Source organism: Myiozetetes cayanensis, unplaced genomic scaffold (assembly GCF_022539395.1).
Source record: "Myiozetetes cayanensis isolate MyiCay16 unplaced genomic scaffold, myiCay2020 scf3, whole genome shotgun sequence".
NCBI lineage: Eukaryota > Metazoa > Chordata > Aves > Passeriformes > Tyrannidae > Myiozetetes > Myiozetetes cayanensis.
Window position 1 is genome coordinate 25635796 of NW_026087521.1, and position 20000 is coordinate 25655795.

At 35.9% G+C, this 20000-nt stretch overlaps 1 protein-coding gene across 11 annotated transcripts in view; it reads right to left on the reverse strand.

Moving 5' to 3' along the window:
• The window catches only part of FOXP2 (forkhead box P2), a 407335-nt gene that overhangs the window by 9524 nt on the left and 377811 nt on the right, over positions 1–20000 (reverse strand). For all 11 annotated transcript variants that reach the window (XM_050324245.1, XM_050324243.1, XM_050324237.1 and 8 more), the window contains 2 exons: positions 19860–19929; positions 18827–18990 (listed from right to left, as the gene is read on the reverse strand). In XM_050324245.1, coding sequence (XP_050180202.1) covers positions 18827–18990; positions 19860–19929 — 234 coding nt within the window. The remainder of the gene's footprint in view (positions 1–18826; positions 18991–19859; positions 19930–20000) is intronic.

A 20000-nucleotide genomic window follows, 5' to 3' on the forward strand; every position in this document is an offset into this window, starting at 1 on the left:
TAATGGTAGCTTGAAAAGATCCCAGTAGAGGTTTAGAAAAAACTGTTATATGATGAACGGCTGAAAAAAGGATGTCTTAGGTTATAGAAAAAGCAACAGGTCAGATGCTGGGGGTTTCACCTTTTAAAAGGTAAAATATTAGTACAATCAGTGAAGGACTGGATCAGGTTGCTTAGGGAGCCCTAGAGTCTGCATCCTTGTAGGCCTTTATGAAGTCATCCTTGGGGTTAGACACACATTTGTGAGAAGTAAGTTCAGTCACTGCTAACTCTTCGGTACAATAAAGGGATGATGAAGACTTCTCTTAGTGAGTTCAATTAGGACATCATGTCCAAATTTCCTCATCAAAATGCCTGCCTCCTTTGAATAACTGTTGGCAAATTACACCTGTACATGAACTCCAGACTGACAATGCAGCATCACAAACAGGAAGCAAAGAGATGAATGCAGTAGCAGCAAAAATAAAATATGGTTATGCTAAACTATGTCAAAGAACTTTTAAGTAAAGATATGAACAAATTAACATCTTCATTTCCATGGATAGCCTTCTTTACAATTGATGGATCTACAATTATAAAGAAGACTTTCCTTGTACCCCAGCACTTTCAAAATAATACTCTCTATGAGAGATGTTTTTAATATAAAAGAAGGATTCTAATATCTTGCAGATCTGCCTTCTCATCTCAATATATTACTTCTTTGCTTATAGATCACAGAACGTGAAGTTCCTCTGTTTCTGTGTCTGCCTCAAGCATTCACTCTTCCACAAGCTTTACAGCTTTACATGAAGAATTTTCTCTCACTTCTATAACTGGCAAACTATAACTGCATACTGTACCCTTAAAGAAATCATAATTTGTAACATTTAACTGAAACGACCTCCAGGAGACAGGTAACAGCTGCAGGACACTTAGGGAGGCCTTATGAAGACTGTAGGCTGTTGGAGAAGAGCTTTGAGGCTTCAAAGGAAAAAGAAAGATAACAGGACAGGCAGCTGAGGGATAAATATATACTAGGAAGGCATGTATAAAGTGGGTTCCAAATATTTAGGGACAAAGCCAAATTCTCAAAGCCTGTAATAACTCATCTGATACAAGGTGAACTTGTCTTCTGAGTTTTGATCCTGCCCTGGGAAAACATGTTTAGTATAATAGCTACTAAAATCGTGCTAAAATCTAGACAACAGCAACAAAACAAGTGTTACATTCAACTTTTAAACATTAGAATGTATGCTGTTCCTGACAAGAAAACAACCAGATCCTATAACCAAGTACATGATTTCTTAATTAAATTGAGTTGAGCTGCTGTCAACAAGGAGACAATATACTTAATACAATATTCTCAATTATGAATAGCATGTTTTCTGCAGTGGATTCACATCACATCAGCTTTAATATAAGGGGATACTGAATCCAACAAAACAGCAGTGAGAACGCAGGACAACAAAATATAAATAATTACAATAAACAAGGTTTAGATTTGGTTAGTTGAAATAGTGCTCATTCCAAGCTTTGAATAGAAAATGCAACTTTTCTTTGGAAAAATATGAAGCCAGACAATACCTTTTATAACTATCAGTACTGAGTTACTATAGTGATCCTTCTCTTCTTAAAAAATAGAGCTTTAACAATTTAAGTTTCCCTGTTAATCTTTCATGTAATTCTATACAAGGAAAAAAATGAGTTCATTTCTTATTTGTATATGTGAAAAGGAAAAAGAAGTGTCAGTAGTTTAGTGTTTAATTCTGCAAGCTGCCAGGAAAGCTCCAGGATTTAATCCCTTCAGGATTCTCAGAGAAAAAAATTCCACGGTTCAGATCTAGGTCCTCTAAACATTGTTGCCCATATTCACCCAAAATCTTTAATGTTCTGTTAAAATCATTTAAGAAAAAGTGTGTGTGGGGACATCACGATAGAGAAATTGAATCTCTCAGGCAGTTAAGTCAATGTAATGACTGGCACTGAAAAGACTTTGCTCTTGGCTTTGTGTTGAAGAGGTGGTAGACATTGAGAGAGAGAAACTGCCTAGGTCAACATATTTACAGTGAGCCTTGTAGCCAAACATACAGTTTACAACAAATCATGTATTTCTTTTAAGCTCTTGCACAGCATTGTTATTCCTCTCAGGGCTTGCAATAATCAGTCCTTAATCATGAAAGAATAACCTTTTTGCTGGGTTGCAGCTGAAAGCATTTTGTATTGCTGTGGTGACTTAGGCACCTAATAACACTAGGTAGATTTTTGCTTTGGTATTCAATGGCACAAAGGGCAATAAATTAGATCATGTCTTGAAGTCCCTCCCAAGCTTATTTTCTTTGATACTATTGGCTCACTAGCTTTCCAATGACTTGTAGAAGTGTATAAAGATGATGAGTTTTCTAAAACTTGGATGAAGAAAGTTTTCCTAGGGGAATATTTGCAACTGAATAATTTCTAAGCCTTATGTGGAATGGCAGCCTATACTGATTTTCTTTTAAGATTATGTTTGCACATTAAAGTAATGAAGATTTTTAAAAGGTAAAAACCCCTCCAAACAATTAGGTTTGTTTCCCAAGAAACTTTAACGGTTTCCCAAGCCAAATTATGTTCAGTTCAACCCATTCTTCCTCACAATTTCGTAGACAGCCTTAAGCCCACAAACATTAGATCTTCACAACCAATTGGTTAGTCTGCTGTTACTTCTCTAACTGTACTATTTATCCATTATCTTTACTTCATTAAAGTTACTACGCTTCAGTATATGAAACGAACAAATCAGAACATGTTATATTTGTGCAACACATTTCCAGTGGAGCTTTTAGCATCAAACAACTGCATTTTTAATTTACATTTTTGCTTATTACTCACACTGCCTTCAATTCTTCTATGCTGTAGGCAGCCTGCACTGCAAGTGCAATTTTGATTTAGCTACACAAAGTGTTCCACAGATATGCTGGGAGAAGATCTACAGCTACAGAATTCTTCAAACTGTGGAAGTTTGAAAATATTTGTGTCCAAGTCAATAAGGTGAGCTACTAAGCCCAAAGAATACTGTGGCAAATCTAATTATTTCTGTATGTTTTCATATTTTTGTATTTAAAGAACATTTAAAATAGTTATTTTTATCTGAGGCATCTTGGCTTTCTAAAGAATTCCCTTCAATTCTAAAGAATTGATGTTAACATCAAGTATTTTCCAAGTTTAACTTGTCGAAATATATTATGTACAACTTCCATTGCTGTTTGACTTTTTTTCCCTCATAGACCTGAACCAGTATTTCCTCAAGAAGGGCTGTATCATATCTTGCCAGTATAGCTATAGATCTGTAAAATGTCCTATAGCACTTTTAAAAGGAAAAGCTCTCTTTTCCATTCCACCATTTCAGATGAAGAATTTTTATATTTATGCTTTTGTAGGCAAATGGAGACAAATCCTCAAATCCTACAGCATTTTCATGTTATCTAATTCTATTACTTTGTCTTTTTACAATTTCACGCTATTATAAAAAGTTTATTATTTTTCTTAAGTAGAAGTGAACTGTTTATTGATGTGAATATGTACAACCACTTAGGGAGACACTAATCCAAATACTGAGAAAGGGAAGAAAGAGTATTAGATGAGTAATTAAATACAAATTCAGTAATGCTACATCTGTCCCAGAATCCATTATTATTTCTCCTTGAAGATCAGGAAACACATCCTCCATGTGTTTATCATATATACTGAAATGCCAAAGAAGTAGCATTAGTTTTAGATAAAATAATGCCTATATATACATATCTGAAAAAAAAATTCCTATAGAAACAGTGCTCCATTTTGAGCAAAAAAAAAGGAAAAAGGAAAGAACAACCTTTTCTTCTCTCAAACGCAACACTGAAGCACAAAAAATACATTTGAAATATACTTATTTTCATATCTATCATTTCATCTATCACCAAGGATTCAAGTCTACCATGGTGGAGCTGGGAGCTGCACTGACTTGGCAATGGAAAGCTGAGGCAACAGGCCTAGCTGGCAGGCACCACTGGAGATGCTGACAGGAGATAAAAGTGCACAGGAATAATTAATTAGGCCACTAAAGTTTGTCTTCTTTAGTTCATCGCTAGAGGAGATGGCATAAGATGGAATTAATGATCAATGGTCACAAAATGCCTCTGGTGCATCAAGTAAGGTGTAGGAACAAGTACAAATGAGTTTGTGTAAGTCTATTATTGCTTTTACAACCTCTAAACTAGACTTCCTTTCCTATTTATAGCATCTGTTGATAAAATGTTATCAGTCAGTGTAGAAGAAGCTAGTGTTCTTCGTGCCTTCCCTTCAATTACTCTAGGATAAAAGGGAGGCAAGCCCCTCAGGGTGGGGAGAAGAAAAATAATGATAATCACAACCCCCATCATTACCAACTGCACAAAACTGGCCTTGCAAACACAACTTTTCTTTTGTGATGCATTTAAAAGATGTAAACTCAGCTATTGCTGTTTATAAGATCCATCCCTTCTGTGAGCACCTGATATGACTTCACTGGTATGTGTAAAACAAAACTTTCTCCTTACGCTTGGTTGCTACAATGCTTGGTTGCTTCTGCTCATTCTCTCATGTTTCCATATTTAAGACAACATATGCTAGGATCACTGGATAATTCAGGTCAGAGGGGACTCAGAAGAACTCTAGATGAACCAGCTTCCTAAAAAAGGTACAGCTAGAAGGTCAGACCAGGTTTTTCAGGATTTTATCCAGTCAGGTTGTGAAAACTCCAAGGACATAGGCTGTACAACTTCCTTGGCAACAGCCCCACTGATTGCCTAACTGATCTTGTGAGGAAAGTATTCACTTTCTATTCAGCCTGAAACCCTCATTTTAACTTATGCCCACTGTCTCTCATTGTACTACTCAGTGGAGAGCCTGGTTCCATCTTCTTGCTAATCTCCCTATAACTGCTGGGGTCAGGTCCCCTCAAAGTTGCCTCTTCTCCAGGCTAACCAAGTTCGGCTCCCAGAGGACAACTGCTTCTGCTTCCAACCATTTGAGTAGACTTCTGCTGAAATAACTCCAGTTTACTGCTGTAATTTTTAAATTTGAGGTGCTAAAAAATGGACACAGAAGGGAGTCTTCCTTTCTCAGTGCAGGGCATGGCATTTCGTAAAGTTCCTCTTGGCCCAGTCCTTCAGCCCATATAGGTCCTCTGAATGGCTATCTTACCCTTATGCATATTGACTGCTCCCCCAATTTGATAACATCTGCAAACCTAATGAGAAAAGTCCATCCTGCAAAAGCATCACTTAAGATATTAACCAGAATAGGTCCCAGCATATTCTTATGTCCCAGGAGAAGTCAGAGAACATCCAGCTACTGTAAATGGAAGACCAGAGTAAAAGTCAACAACAATTAATAACTGGATGTGAAGATCTAGCACAAACATGTAGGAGAAAAGCTACTCTGTATATAAGTGCCCATGCATCATTAATATCAGAGGGGAGGGGTATAGCAGGAAGAATACTCATTGTTACCTGAAAATCTGAACCAAGTGAACACATGGTGCTGTTTTGAAGGGAAGAATACACCACAAGCTATGTAGGGTGTTTGGAAAGGAGGTACAAAGTGTTAAGAAGGCAGTTAAATATAAAAAAAAAAGGAAAAAGAAAAAAAAAAGGAAAAAAGGGGCGATTTTATCTGTACCTTTTGTGTTTTAGGGGAATATAGATAGCAGAAAATATTAAGACATTACACTTATATTAGCAGGAAAAAGAAAACCCAAATTTTTTAAAAAAACTCTTACAAACTTATTAGTTAGCAGGTCATATCCAATTAGTACTGACACAACTGAGAAAATATTTCTTGCTCGTATTTGCATGGATAAAACTATTCCAGATTTCAACATCAGTGATTTTGCTAACATTGTAGCTAATATTGTAGACTACTAAGACTGTACAAATTTTCAAATATCTAATAAAAAGATTTCAGATCTAATTTAAGTCTATGGCAAAATTCCCCTTGACTTCATTAGGGCCATGATTTCATTTGTGAAGTTTATTAACAGCAGAAGATGTAAGTAAATTATGTAAGGCATCTGACAGAAAGCTTGGGGAAAAGGAGGAAAAACCAAAGGTGAAATGTGTAGTGAATCACATATTTTTCTACAAGATGAATGAAGTGAAACAGCAAGTAAGACCAGTAGTTTTACTTGCTCTGTGAGGCATCTAAGAGTATATACTATATATATACTATATATACTATATATAGTATATATAGTATATATACTATATATACTATATAATACTATAGTAAACAAGGAGAGCTGATAATGTATTTTAATTAGCAAATTCCTGTGAGCAACTTCAAAAAATCCAACTCATACTAAAAGTAGACATAAAGATTTGCCAGTATGAAAACTGGTTAAGATGAAGGAAGAACACAAGATTATTTCACAACATAGAGGTAGGCTAACAGCAAGAATTGTCTAAGATTGAACGCTGGATTTCCATTTTGAACATAATTATGACTAACCCTGAAGAAATAAATAGAAATAACAACACAATATATTTAGATTAATTATATGTAAAGTCAATTGTGAAAAAACCCCGAAGTTGACAATCCATGGCAAATCAATTTACTGTTGACAAATAAAAGAAGAAAATAAACTACACATATTCATCCATCTACTGTAACCATTTGGGAAATATATTATTATGAATCCTTCAATAGTGCCTCTGCTTAAGAAGTGAAAACCCAGTACGTCAGACTAACTAGGAGAGAATAATGACAGTTACAATAACATAGACCATGCTTATGCATTTATAAGTAGGCCCTCACCTCAACTTGTATATTCAATGTACTTGGCTACCTTTTACCTAGTACTCACTCATCTCAAAAACAATATAGGAGTTTCCAGGAAAGAACAAGAGAAATGACCTATGGCATGGTAAACATATTTGTAGGAGGAAACATAACAAATGGTAGGAGTACTTTGAACTGATTTAATTTATCTGCCTCTGAAGTCAACACAAGAGGAATAGATGCTTGGAGATATGAGTAAAAGTAATACAACAGAAATACGGAAACAAGGAAAATATAGGAAAAAAGCAAATGTTCACCTTCACCTTACACATAATTAAGGGTCACCCAACTTAACACAGCATATTTATGATCATTTTATCATCACAGTTATCACACTACTAGTTTTTGTAAAAATAAAGAGGCATAGTGCTACAGCAAAAGAAGTTTTTAAAATCCTCTGTAAGTTACACTGTTAATGAATTGTGTTTTTATTAAATACTCCTAAAAACATTAAGTATTCAATAATTCCAAGATGCCACTTACCATTACTCTACAGGAAAAATGTTTAACACACATTGACCTTCATATTGCAGAAACCAGTCATTAATTCATGGAGACTAAGAGCAAACCTTTACTTTTTCATTTCTATAGCACAGGCACTTCCCAAATCAGGGATGACTTTGTGCTGCTTATCTACAAAATATACTAATACATTTAATCCTGAAGTAGCTGGAGATGGTGTTTGGTGCTTCCTGCCCTATCAGATTGACAGATTTTATTTGATGATCTGATGATTTCATTTCGCTTTGACCAAAACCCAAAATTCTTCATTAAAAATGGGCAATGAAAACATACAGATTTGTTTTATATATATTATGAAACTGAAAATGAAATTGATCAGTTCTTGGTGTTCTGACTGTTATCTGTGGTTCTATTTTAATTATTATTCTTTTTTAATTTGGTAAGAAAAAGCTAAGACTATAAATAGGGCTATCTTATTTACACTAATATATTATCAGCTACGAATTTTTATGCTACTTACTAAAGAGATGAAATTTTGAACATAAAGAAATCACTTTCTAAAAAACTGGCATATTAAGAATACATTTTCTTTAAATATCGAATGAGGCTTAAAACTCATTTACAATTAGCCCTTCTTCTGGGATCAAAATTTTTAAGAACTAGGTTCTGATTAAGAAGATGACTTTAACATAGATTTTCTGATTCTAGCAACTCTTACTAGAATTCCCATCCTTGACATTGTCTTGCTCCCTTTGGTGTCTAAATAAATGTATTTTCTCTGTGACAGAACCACAAAAAAGTAGAAACTTGACTAGAAATTAGCTTAGGGCACAGGCCTCTAAAGTCTTTCAAATCGTCAACTGTATCTAGTTCAAACGTCAAAAGTTAACATGCTAAACAAAGAGAAAGATTAGGGAGAAAGAGCACAGAAGTTTTTAAGGCAAAAATTCAAAGGAAAATGACAAAGTGCTAGAGATTTGAGTGAATATTTTTGGGGTTGTTGAAGAACCACAGAAAAAGACAAGCCCAGAAACAACAAAGTTTAAGACAAGAGGTTGTGGATCTGGTGTGCTCTGTAGTGTCTAACGGTTGGGAAGTTTTAAAAATTGTACTAGTTACACAAAAACTTATCAGCAACAAACTGAGTATCTCAATGTTATTTGTGGGTTAGAGAAGACAAATATTCTCTATGCAAAACCTGAAAAGCTATGTAATGATCCAGGAAGAGTTGAGGGAGAATTTGGGCTGTGCTATATGTGGTCTTTGTATATTTTAATAGAAATATATGGTACATAAAATTGGTTTTCTATTTCTGTTGAAAACTTTTACATCAATAAAACTCTTAGGAAACATATAGCTGAACAGATAGATAATATGGGACAAAAAGGTTTTAAAAAACATCTTTTGACTAACAAATCAAGCATATTTTTGTGAGATTTTACAAGCTAATAATCAACATTTCCGCACAGTGACACCTAAAAATGTTGCTATAATGCAGCAACAAACATTAAATAGCATTACACTTATACCTAGGCACGGAACATCTTTTCTTCTGGAACAGTTCACTGAAAATGTTGATTGATTGATATGCTTGATGGTAGGTTTCAAAATTTTCAGCAGGATGCTACCAAAGTATTTCCTTTCCATATGCTAAGTTTCTTGGAACTTTCATCTTTTATTTTATATTTTAATGTTTAAAAGCTAGGACTTGAAGTGATCATAGAATCACATAATATGCTGAGTTGGAAGGGACCTATCAGGATCATCAACTCCAACCCTTAGCCCTGCACAGGACCATCTCCAGAAGTCACATCATGTGCTTGAGAGTGTCATCCAAAAGCTTCTTGAACTCTGTCAGGCTTGGTGCTGTGACCACTTCCCTAGGGAGCCTGTTCCAGTACCCAACCCTCCTCTGGGTGAAGAACCTTTTTCTAGTATCTGACCTAAACCTCCCCTGACTCAGCCTTATGCTGTTTCCTTGAGTCCTGTATTTGGTCATGAGAGTGAAGAGATCAGTACCTGCCCCTCTTCTTACCCTCATGAGGATGTTGAAGACCATGATGAAGTCTCCCATCTCCTCTTCTCCAGGCTAAACAAACCAAGTGACCTCAGCTGCTCCTCATATGGCTTCCCTTCCAGACCCTTCACAACCCTTGTGGTCCTCCTTCGGAGTTCTCTAATAGTTCAATGTGGTTTTATATTGTGGTGCCCAAAACTGCACACAATATTCAAGGTGAGGTCACCCCAGTGCAGAGCAGGATGAGACAATCACCTCTCTCGACCAGCTGATGATGCTTTGCTTGATGCCACCCCCAGACATGGTTGGCCCTCTGGGCTGCTGCTGACACTGCACTGGCAGTGCTGACTCATCTTCAACAGGATCTGCAGGTCCCTTTCCACAGCACTGGTCTCCAGCTTTTCATATCCCAGTCTAAACACAAGCAGGGTTGCCCTGTCTCAGGAACAGAATCCAGCATGTGCCCTTGTTCAGCTTCATATGATTGCTGATTGCCCATTTCTCGAATTTGTCAAGGTCTCTCATCAGGGTTTCTCCGCCCTGAAGGGGGTCGACAGCTCCTCCCAGTTTAGTTGTCGTCAGCAAACTTATGTGGTATTCCTTCTAGTCCTGCATCCAGGCTGTCAATGAAGATGTCAAAGAGAACTAGACCAAGGGTGAAGCCCTGCAGAACTCCACTAGTGACAGGTCACCAGTCTGACGTTACCCCACTCACTATTATCCTTTGCACCTGACCTGTGAGCCAATTGCTCATCCATCATATAACACAGTTATTCAGTTGTGTGCTGGACATTTTGCCCAGAAGGATACTGTGAGAGACAGTATCAAAAGAACAAGAGGAGATAAAAGCTCAAAACATTTTTTTGGCTATGATAATGCCAAATTTGCAAGGAATGAAGAAACACGAGGGGAAACACGAAGACAAATAAAAATCAAGTTGGGGGGAAGTTCCTAATTACCCAGACTACTACTATGACTGCATAATACTGCATCAAATAAACATATCCCCTTATCCATCTCAACCAGAAGCTTATAGAAAAGTCTTTGAAGAGCATTAGTGAGCGGCCACAATCATACAAAGATTCTGCAACATCATTAAACCTTTTTTAATGGTACAGTGGAACTAATTAACTTGGTAAAATCTAGGTAAAGGAGGAAGACTACTGGATATGTTCAGCCTAATTTAATACATTTGTAATATTGTTCCTTAGGTAGAGAAAACCACCAGAATACTTGCAGTTGTAACTCTAACAGAAACTACATGAGAGTCTGTACTACAGGCATTCACAGCACTGTTCTAAATCAAAGGCTGCTGATGGATGCAATTGCATTTTGCCACAAGATTGTGAATGTTACTTCTGTATATGGACTTTACCAAGTATAATCACGTCTTCAGTCATCTGGAGATTTGGTAATTTCAGTGTGACCTACAGATGGGGTTTTACACTGAGATGAAATCTTTCTATAAGGTCCTTACAAAAAAAAAAAAAAAAAAAAAAAAAGGCACATTGGAATTTTTAGTTTTTTTAAATCTGTAAAATGCCTAGTTTTCTACAAATTCTAAAGACTAAACAATTGACAAAAACTTCCTCAGTATGTTGTCCTATATTTTTCAATAAATGTTTGCTTGGTTTTATAGATCATAATTTAAGCTACTGGTATAAGCATTACCAATTGGATATAATTGTATGCTTTCATTTGACCTTTTATCTTATAAGTAAATGTAAAGACACATTTTGGACATGTATATTTGGAAAATGATATCTAGAAAGTCCACTTTCAAAAGTTTTGGCTTATAACATTACAGTTACTAAAAAAACAAATGCAATCATCTAGAGGGGACAAAATTTCTAACTGTCTGCCGTTTTAGAAATATATTGTTAATGGCACTGTCATCTCAGTTTTGCACTGTACAAAGACAGGAATCTCTTATGAATTAATTTTATGAGTTACACAACCATATTGCAGGGAGATTTAGCACAACTTCAAACACATTTTTTAACATCTGCAATGATATTTAAAATGCTGGCTTTTCTTATACTGAAAAATCATCAAGTCCAACCCTTGATCCAACCCCTAGTGATTACTGGATCATGGCACTCAGTGCCACATCCAGCCTCGTCTTAAAAACCTCCAGGGACAGTGATTCCACCACCTCTCTGGGCAGGCCATTCCAATGCCTGATCACTCTCTCTGCAAAGAACTTCTTTCTAATATCCAACCTAAACCTCCCCTGGCAGAGCTTAAGCCTGTGCCCTCTTGTCCCACTGCTGATTGCCTGGGAGAAGAGACCGACTCCCATCTGGCTGCAACCTCCTTTCAGGTAGTTGTAGAGAGTGATGAGGTCACCCCTGAGCCTCCTCTTCTCTAGACTAAACAACCCCAGCTCCCTCAGCCTCTCCTCATAGGACTTGTGCTCAAGTCCCTTCGCCAGCCTGATTTCTCTTCTCCGGACCCACTCCAGCACCTCAGTGTCTTTCCTGAACTGAGGGGCCCAGAACTGGACACAGCACACCAGGTGTGGCCTCACCGGTGCTGAGTACAGGGGAAGGATCACCTGCCCTGCTCCTGCTGGCCACACTGTTCTTGATCCAGGCCAGGATGCCATTGGCCTTCTTGGCCACCTGGGCACACTGCTGGCTCATGTTCAGCTTCCTGTCAATCGGCAACTCCCAGGTCCCTTTCTGCCTGGCTGCTCTCCAGCCACTCTGTGCCCAGCCTGTAGCGCTGCAGGGGGTTGTTGTGGCCAAATGTGAAAAGCATAAGTATATTGTCCATACACTGAGAATTCATGACAGCAGTACCAGAAAGTTTTCAGCAAGACAGCTTCCAAAAAGATTCTGTGAAACCCTACAGGAGTCTAACAACTTTTACACATTGTGCTATGGGGATCTGACTCTTTTTAGCTGAAGGCGCTGTATCTCTGGAGTGATCTTTTTAAGAGCATTGGGAATATATTCTAAAAGTGCAACAGTTGGGGTTGGGATAATGTAAGAAAGAAATGGCAACTTCTGATCAAAAGTAAGAAATGTAACATTTAAGATGCAAAAGAGGAAATGATAAAGGACTGAACCATCAGTGTTGGAAGAAAACTGATGAACAGAAGCAAAATGTAGAAGACAAATAGACTGAAAAGTAGAGTAATGTAAAATAAAATTGAAAAAAAAGGATAATATTATTATTTAGGAAAATATTCAAGTGAAAAGTTGTGTCAATGGGAATGGTGAAAAATATTATTAATCAAAACATCATTGCTTATTTTTCCATTAGTGTCCACATGTAAATGGCTCTGTATGAAAGCCAAAATTTTTTCACTGTGTATTATTACAATAGAACTTCTTTCAATGGGAATATGCTCAGACAAAAGATATAACCTTTAAGATCCCATTTCCTAGCTGTTCCTCTTTCCACATAAAAATAAAAGTCAATTGTTGTCACAAAGTCTCTTTGCCCGTTATCTTTCTTATGTTAGATTTATGAAAAAAAAAGAAGTGTGAAATTAAATTATATAGGCATTAAAATATCATGTGATTAGGTGAAACAGTTTTGATGAACAAGGATACCTAAAATACTGCAATTGCTACCACATTCATCTACTCAATTACATGCTTCTCACCTATTTAATAATGCTTGTTACATCCCTGTTAATTGATGTGTTTTGCAAGTTTATTTTCTTATAGACTATGTCAAGTCTTATAAAACGAGCAAGAGACTTGGATCATAGCAGTCCCCTAGAACAAGCCTCCAAGGTAAATGCAAAGAGATCATGAAATGGGACAATGAAACGATAACACAAAAAAAAAAAAAAAAAAAAGGAAAGAAGGAAAGACAGGGGATTGGAACATTATGAAGTTAAAGAAACAAGGGAATGAAAGGGATTAAAACTGGAATGATAGGTAACCTACTGTAAGTGGTGTGAAAGCTTAACAGTGGGGGACTGGAATAATCAGATATGGGAACAACCTGACAATGGAATGCTTTCAAACTGAAGCACCTCAAAAGTAAATGATCTTAGAGCAGAATAATCATATTTGCCTCTGGGAATAAAATTTAAAGATAAAAAAGTTTAAGAAAAAAAAAAACCAAGTTGGATGATTATGCAGATAGAACTGCAGAGAGAAAGGATCCAGTCAGGGCAAGAGTGAGAAGTTAAAGGATTAGGTTGGGAATGACAGCAGAATACAAAGGAAAAGGTGACTGAAACCACAGATGGTTGGAACTCACTTTTTCCACACAAAATTGAAGACGAAGGACTACACTGGATATAACTTTTTTTTTTTTTTCCAGATTGACTCTAACTCTTGTTCATTTGGACAAAAGTTATTCTTTCTCACAACAACCTAGCATAAAATTTTCTAGAAACAGCTTTAAAAATCATGGGATATATGTGTGCATCTTGACATTTGGCTTCAAACAATTCCTGCCTTACAGAGACCAGAACTACAACAGCTGAACACAAAGAGTCATAGAGGAGATGAGGATATATGAATTCACTTTGTAAAAAGTCACTGTAAAAATTATTTCTTGTTTTCACTGTACTTTTTTTAAAAAGGTATGAACAATTAGAAGTCTATATATCCAAATGACATCTATTAACTCCAGGATTCTGAATTTGCTGTTAGGAACTAGATTATTTAGGTAAATCAATTGAGAATATGAGATTAGTTGCACTGTCCTCAGTGCATTCCCACAGAGTGAGAGTATAATAAACCATGATGACAACCCCCTTCCACAACATCTCAGCAGAGGGATATCTGCTTTCCCTATCTCTTTTGCTAAATCCTCCCACTTCTTATTAAATGAGTTGCAGTGAGTTTTAACTGTATGGTATATTCACCCCATTGTTTCTTACAGCAAGACTACATTTTCTCAGTCTACAATTTTCCTTGTTTTCTTATGACCAACTTCTTTCTCTTTCCTCAAATGCTACAAAGACCTTTGCAAATCAAAATGTTACCTTTCTCCCCAAAGTTTATACAGTGATGTAAAATGGCACTTTGCATGATGCATTTGCCATGATGACATGGAAAAATTATGTACTAAGTGTTCTGGTAATAAAACACCCTGGTCTGTGCCAGTTGCAATAAACTTGAGTGTGATCAGTCTAGTACAAATGCAGAGACAAACACCAGAAAAACAGTTGAACTTGATTTGCATCCCTTATATGCCATCCCTGAAGAGTGACAACTCTTGAACATATAAAAGAGATGGGAAAAGTAATAACAAAAAGTTGATTTCATTGTGATCCTGTTGTTAATTTATGAATCCAAAATAATTAGTTCTGTAAGAACTGACTTTCAAATCTCTCCAAAACTCTTCAGCAGTATGCTGACGATGATGTTTTTTATGCATGAACTTATTGTTTTAAGCATCGTTCCATGTCTTATACAATACTGTTGTTTCCTCAGGAACAATAATAGTTTTTCCAAAGTTTTCCACAGCCATGCAGCCTTAATTGCATTGTTTGGATGCTTGTGGTTTCTTTTTTTACTTCAGAAATCTGCATTTATACTCCAAAGGTGTGTACTGTGGAACTTCCAACTACATTCATGTGCAATTGTTATGTAAGATTAGCAGTAACTCATTTTACATCAATAATGAATACCTTCAGTTGTATTTGTCACTTTGAAACCTGTTGCTTATCACCGATAACTCATAATAATTTTCCAGAAATAGTCCACACTGAAAAATTTAAGGAAGAAACAGTCTTAAGAATTGACTTAAATTAAAATACAATTCTCTGACACTGATTGTTGACAACTGATCTTAGAAGAAATTGGAATTTTGAACAGAACATATATGCCCACAATAAGTAACACATCTTCTCAGTGAAGATTTATGTCAAGGATGCACTCAATGCCCACATACCAGGAACTGGACTTGAAGACCAAAGACAGAACTCAGATTTAATACTGATGAAACACAGAAAGTAAACCTAGGATTTAAGATCCACTAGCGATATGCTGTATACTGGATCATGGAATTACCATCTTTCATCAGACAGAGAAAGGAAACTGGAAAGCACATAGCATAAAATTTCAGATGCTTTATGTAATTATTAATACAAGAGTTACCCCAACTACCAGACCATGGTTATCCTGATCACCTACAACTTACTACAGTATTTTTAAGTGTTCAAAAAGCATAAGAAATGGAGCAGATTATATTTCATTACCCGAGGCCAAAATTTTAAAGCTTTTAAAGTGCCCTAAATACTCTGGCTGGGACTCGCTGCACTTAACAAGCACTTAAATGTGATACAGTTACTTGAAGTTATAGACCTACTGTCTTTCTCTAGTCAATGAACAGAAACTATTGTCTAAGTAAGTTGATTTGCCCACCTATGTTAAGATACCTGGTCACAGATGGGTAAGTTGATGACTTAACTGCTCTTACGACCCTCTTTCAAAAACCAGATGTGAAGAACTAGGTTCATATCCAAAGGCTGGAATAATTTCCTCACTCTCTGACACTCAGTAGCTAAGGTACCACAGTAACAGAAATCAGTGTTTCTGATAATGTTCCCCTTCTCAAGCATGGAAATACTGACTTCTGCACACACATATACTATTCATTAAGTCTATAAAAAGATGCATTTCTGCTAAAAACATCAGTGTGAACATTCCAAAACAAGAAAATTTTGCTATCATACATTTATCTGATAAAACAATATCCGGTACAATTTTAACAACCTAATGTCTAACTGAGATGGTTGGTTTTGACACTGTCACTGGGACTCTTTTCACATTTCCTGTTGATGTTCTAATAATAAACAAATGCCTTGTCATGAAAGTTTGTCCAGAATCCAAATTCTGCACCTTTCCAGATGAATGCTGTGATCTCTAAACTGTGCACAACCTCTTGATTCTTTCCCTAACACCATTCTCCATTGTTCCTGGCTGTGTGCCAGGTACAAGATGGCAGGCAACGTAATTGCTCAGCATATACCTGGTGTCATGGCTAGCATAGCCTCCTGGGAATCAGGAGATGGAGGTTTAATCCACTTGGAGATTAATAGAGCCCCCAAATTCATAGGTGAGTACAGCAATTATCACGCAACCAGAACACTTTTCTAGGGGAGAAACATCCAGTCTTCCTGGATGAACCTTCTCAGGAGACTAAAATAAATTTATGCTTGTGTCAGTAAAATCCATTCTTTTTACTAGCTAATTAACTATTTTTCATTTAAAAAAAATGGTATTATGTAATCTGTGTAGGTAATGCAAAATCTGTGTCTTCATTGTTTGCCATATTTTATCTCCATCTTGCTCTCCCTATATTCTGATTTTCTTAAGTAATGCTCTTAAGAAGAACAAAAATAAGGAGCCCTGACCAATGTGGTCATGCAGGCAAGGAAGAGGCCTCTTTTCTGCCTTGGTCCTCTGTGTCCCACACAAACCTCTCCCTTCCTTCACTTTTCCTTGCAGATTGCATTCATTCCCTTTTTGCCTTGCAAAGAAAGGACAAAAATGTCACAAGTGATCAGGTATCTAGTCATAGCCTGTATCTTTTGCCTAACAGCTCATAGTCTCACAGAAGCTCAGTGATCTTGCACTGTTTGGTACAAGAGATGAATGAGCATGGGCTCTTTCGCCATTGGTATCTCACAGCATTTACATTCTGTTGCTTCAATCTATCAAGAACTGAGCAACACATCCTTAACAAGTTTCAAAAGAGTCACTGCAGTAAGTCCCAAAACTGCATCTTTTGACATATGGTATGTCATAAAAATGAAAGAAGAAGGCTGAATCTTGCACTGAGGTGTAACCACGTATTTCCCTTTTTTATAGGCAAGAACTGCTACAATACACAGTATTTTAGCTATAAACACAGCTATCAATGTAGCCATATCTACATAATCATATGCATAGATATCTCAGTTTATCCAGCAGAATGGCAGACAGTGCATAAGATATGTAAACAGATCTGCCAAACACTTAGAAAACAACCTTAATAGCAAGTGTCATTCTTTTCTGTAAAGTAACTGTTTTTAACACACATGATCTAACTCTTGTTTGCTCTTTAAAGTTTTATTGTCTTGGCATTTTATACAGGAAGAGAGCATTAGCATACTCAGGAGAACTGCTAAAAGTAAAAGGCCTCAAGCTACCCACTGCATGGTTGATAGCATAAAGCATGGGATATAAAAACTTTTGTCTGATTGCTCACTTTACTTGTTTTAAAGTAGTGTTACTCTCAGGAGCATATATTCATGTTCTTTCTACTTCAAGTTTTATTACTTCTTTTGTATTATTTAATACATCTAAAGACACTTCCAAAAGAAAAATTTTTCCATTTTGAAAAAGTAATGGTTTGGAACCTGATAAAATACATGAATGTTCACAGTGTATTATTTTCAAAGGCAAGTAGAACAAATGTACAATAAAACAATTAAATGCATGACAACAAACATTTCTGTGTGATCACAGATATATTAACATACCAAACAAAAGAAGTAAAAATTGGTAAAATATTTCCCCTAAAAAAAAAAGGTCAGATCAAAATGGATTCTTCACACACCAGAGCATAAGTAAAAATGGAGTCTGTTCTAAATACTGTTACTGCTAAATATCCCACCCTAGAAATTAAAATGAGTTTTTAAAATGTGAAAGAGAAAATGGAATGATAAAAGGTAAATGAGATCAGCTTTTTTAAACATAAAAAAAGAGATACCATAATTATAGATACACATTAAAAATCATTCTACAGTAAACTTAGGACTAAGTCTACTTAGATATCACACTGTTAATTATTATATAAATAACCTGGGAAACAATACCTCCAAGATACATGTTTTACTATTTAGTAAACAAGAAACTGCCATGTTTGACACCACTGATTAAGGCCAGGCATTTCTAAAGCTTCAGACACATTTCTGAAATCCACAATACATCAATTTTTAATACTTCCACTCTCTCAGCTCCATTAAAAAGATGGTAGGGGAAAGATTTTAGAGTAATTAATGATATAGTTAGCTGCTAAATATTAATAGGAATCGTAGTCTTGCATAAAATATAACATATAAACCTTGCCAATACAGACGCACCAGTAATTAAACTTGAATATGTAATTACACTGATTTATATGACAGGCAAAAAGTTACACTTTACTGGCTTCTATGTAAACTGCGGGCAACAGTTAAAGTTTGCATTTTATGGTTTATATAAATGAGCAATATCTCTACTACAGTTCATAAATGGTTTAGAGACTCATAGTTAAAATTACAACTAATTCCAATGTGAATATTCTGACTACACCTTACAAACCAGGCTGTGAAAATGACCACAGAGATCATTATGTTCAATGCTTGCAAGCAAGATGACGAGGTTTAAAAAAAAATGGCAAAAAAAAGAGCTTACATCAATCTGACTACAAAGTAAATGAAGACACATCTATTTAAATGTTTTAATATAAATGTTTAGTTTCAAATATACAGCTCCAGACATTGCACTTACCATCTTTCAAAGCAGTTTTGAGTAATATTGTGTCTTAGGCTAAGGTATTTTTTTCTTGAAAGGAAGCTAACTGGACTTACATGTGAGGCTGAGGAGAGCAGCCTGGACTGCTATTTCCATTACTGTCAATGTGATCCAGTGAACCATTGAGATCTTCATGGACTGCCTGCAGTAAGCCACTGGATGCGTTATTTATCAGTCCTGGGTTACTAAGCAATGGTAAACTACTCTCTGCCAGTGCAGCCTACCAAAATGAAGAGTAAAAACAAAATGATTACTCCATATATATATATATAAAGTACTTTTACATTTATGAACATTTAGAAATATACACACACACAGAGCAGTTTATTTTTGTACAGTTGTAGAGGTGATCAGAAGGATTTTTGCATTTCCAATTATTTTCACATTCTGAATATAACAGCATTTCTACTTCTGGTTTGCTATTTCTCTTACTTAGGTTTCATTATTTTCCATTATTAACTATGTTCTAATATTCATGGCATTTTCTAGTTTTATATCATTTTTTGACTCTGAATTACACTTAACCCCTCTGCCCTTCCACACAATGTATGGCTCCTTTATAATGCAGGCAGCTGCTGTACTTTAAAAAATGACCAGAACTTACCTCAAAATAAAAAAGTCCTGACATTTGCCTCTTCTGCATAAAAATTATATATTATAATTAAACTTTAAAGTTTTTGCCATGAGCACCATGTTCCCAACACTATGATGTGAAATCATTTATGACAGCTTGGATAAATATTAATGCATATCCACATGCATTTGCAAAAGCTTCTATCAATCTAACATTTGCAGCAAAACTGAGTGTTCCAGATTTTGCCACAGGGTGTCCTTCTTGCTTCTTCACATCAAAAGTAAAATGAATAAGAACTAATACTTGCAGTGCTAGGTAATACAACTTACTTGGATAATAAACCCAACTATTTAGAATGACCATCAGGTCCACATAAACATAAAAATAGGTAACTCTATACCAAAGTATAAGCAGAAATGAAATATGTGACATATATTTATTGTTAGTGAAGCAGAAATGAAATATGTGACATATATTTATTGTTAGCGAAGAAAGAATAATTTAGTATTTTTTACCTGCAAGCTTGCATTAAGAGCTGCTCCATAGCCTAAGCTGGTGGGTATGTTTTTCACTAATGTTGGGCTTCTGAAAATAAATGATTTTTCAAAGTTTAAAAAACATGCAGACATCCTGGGTGGCTCATTGGGTTAATGGAT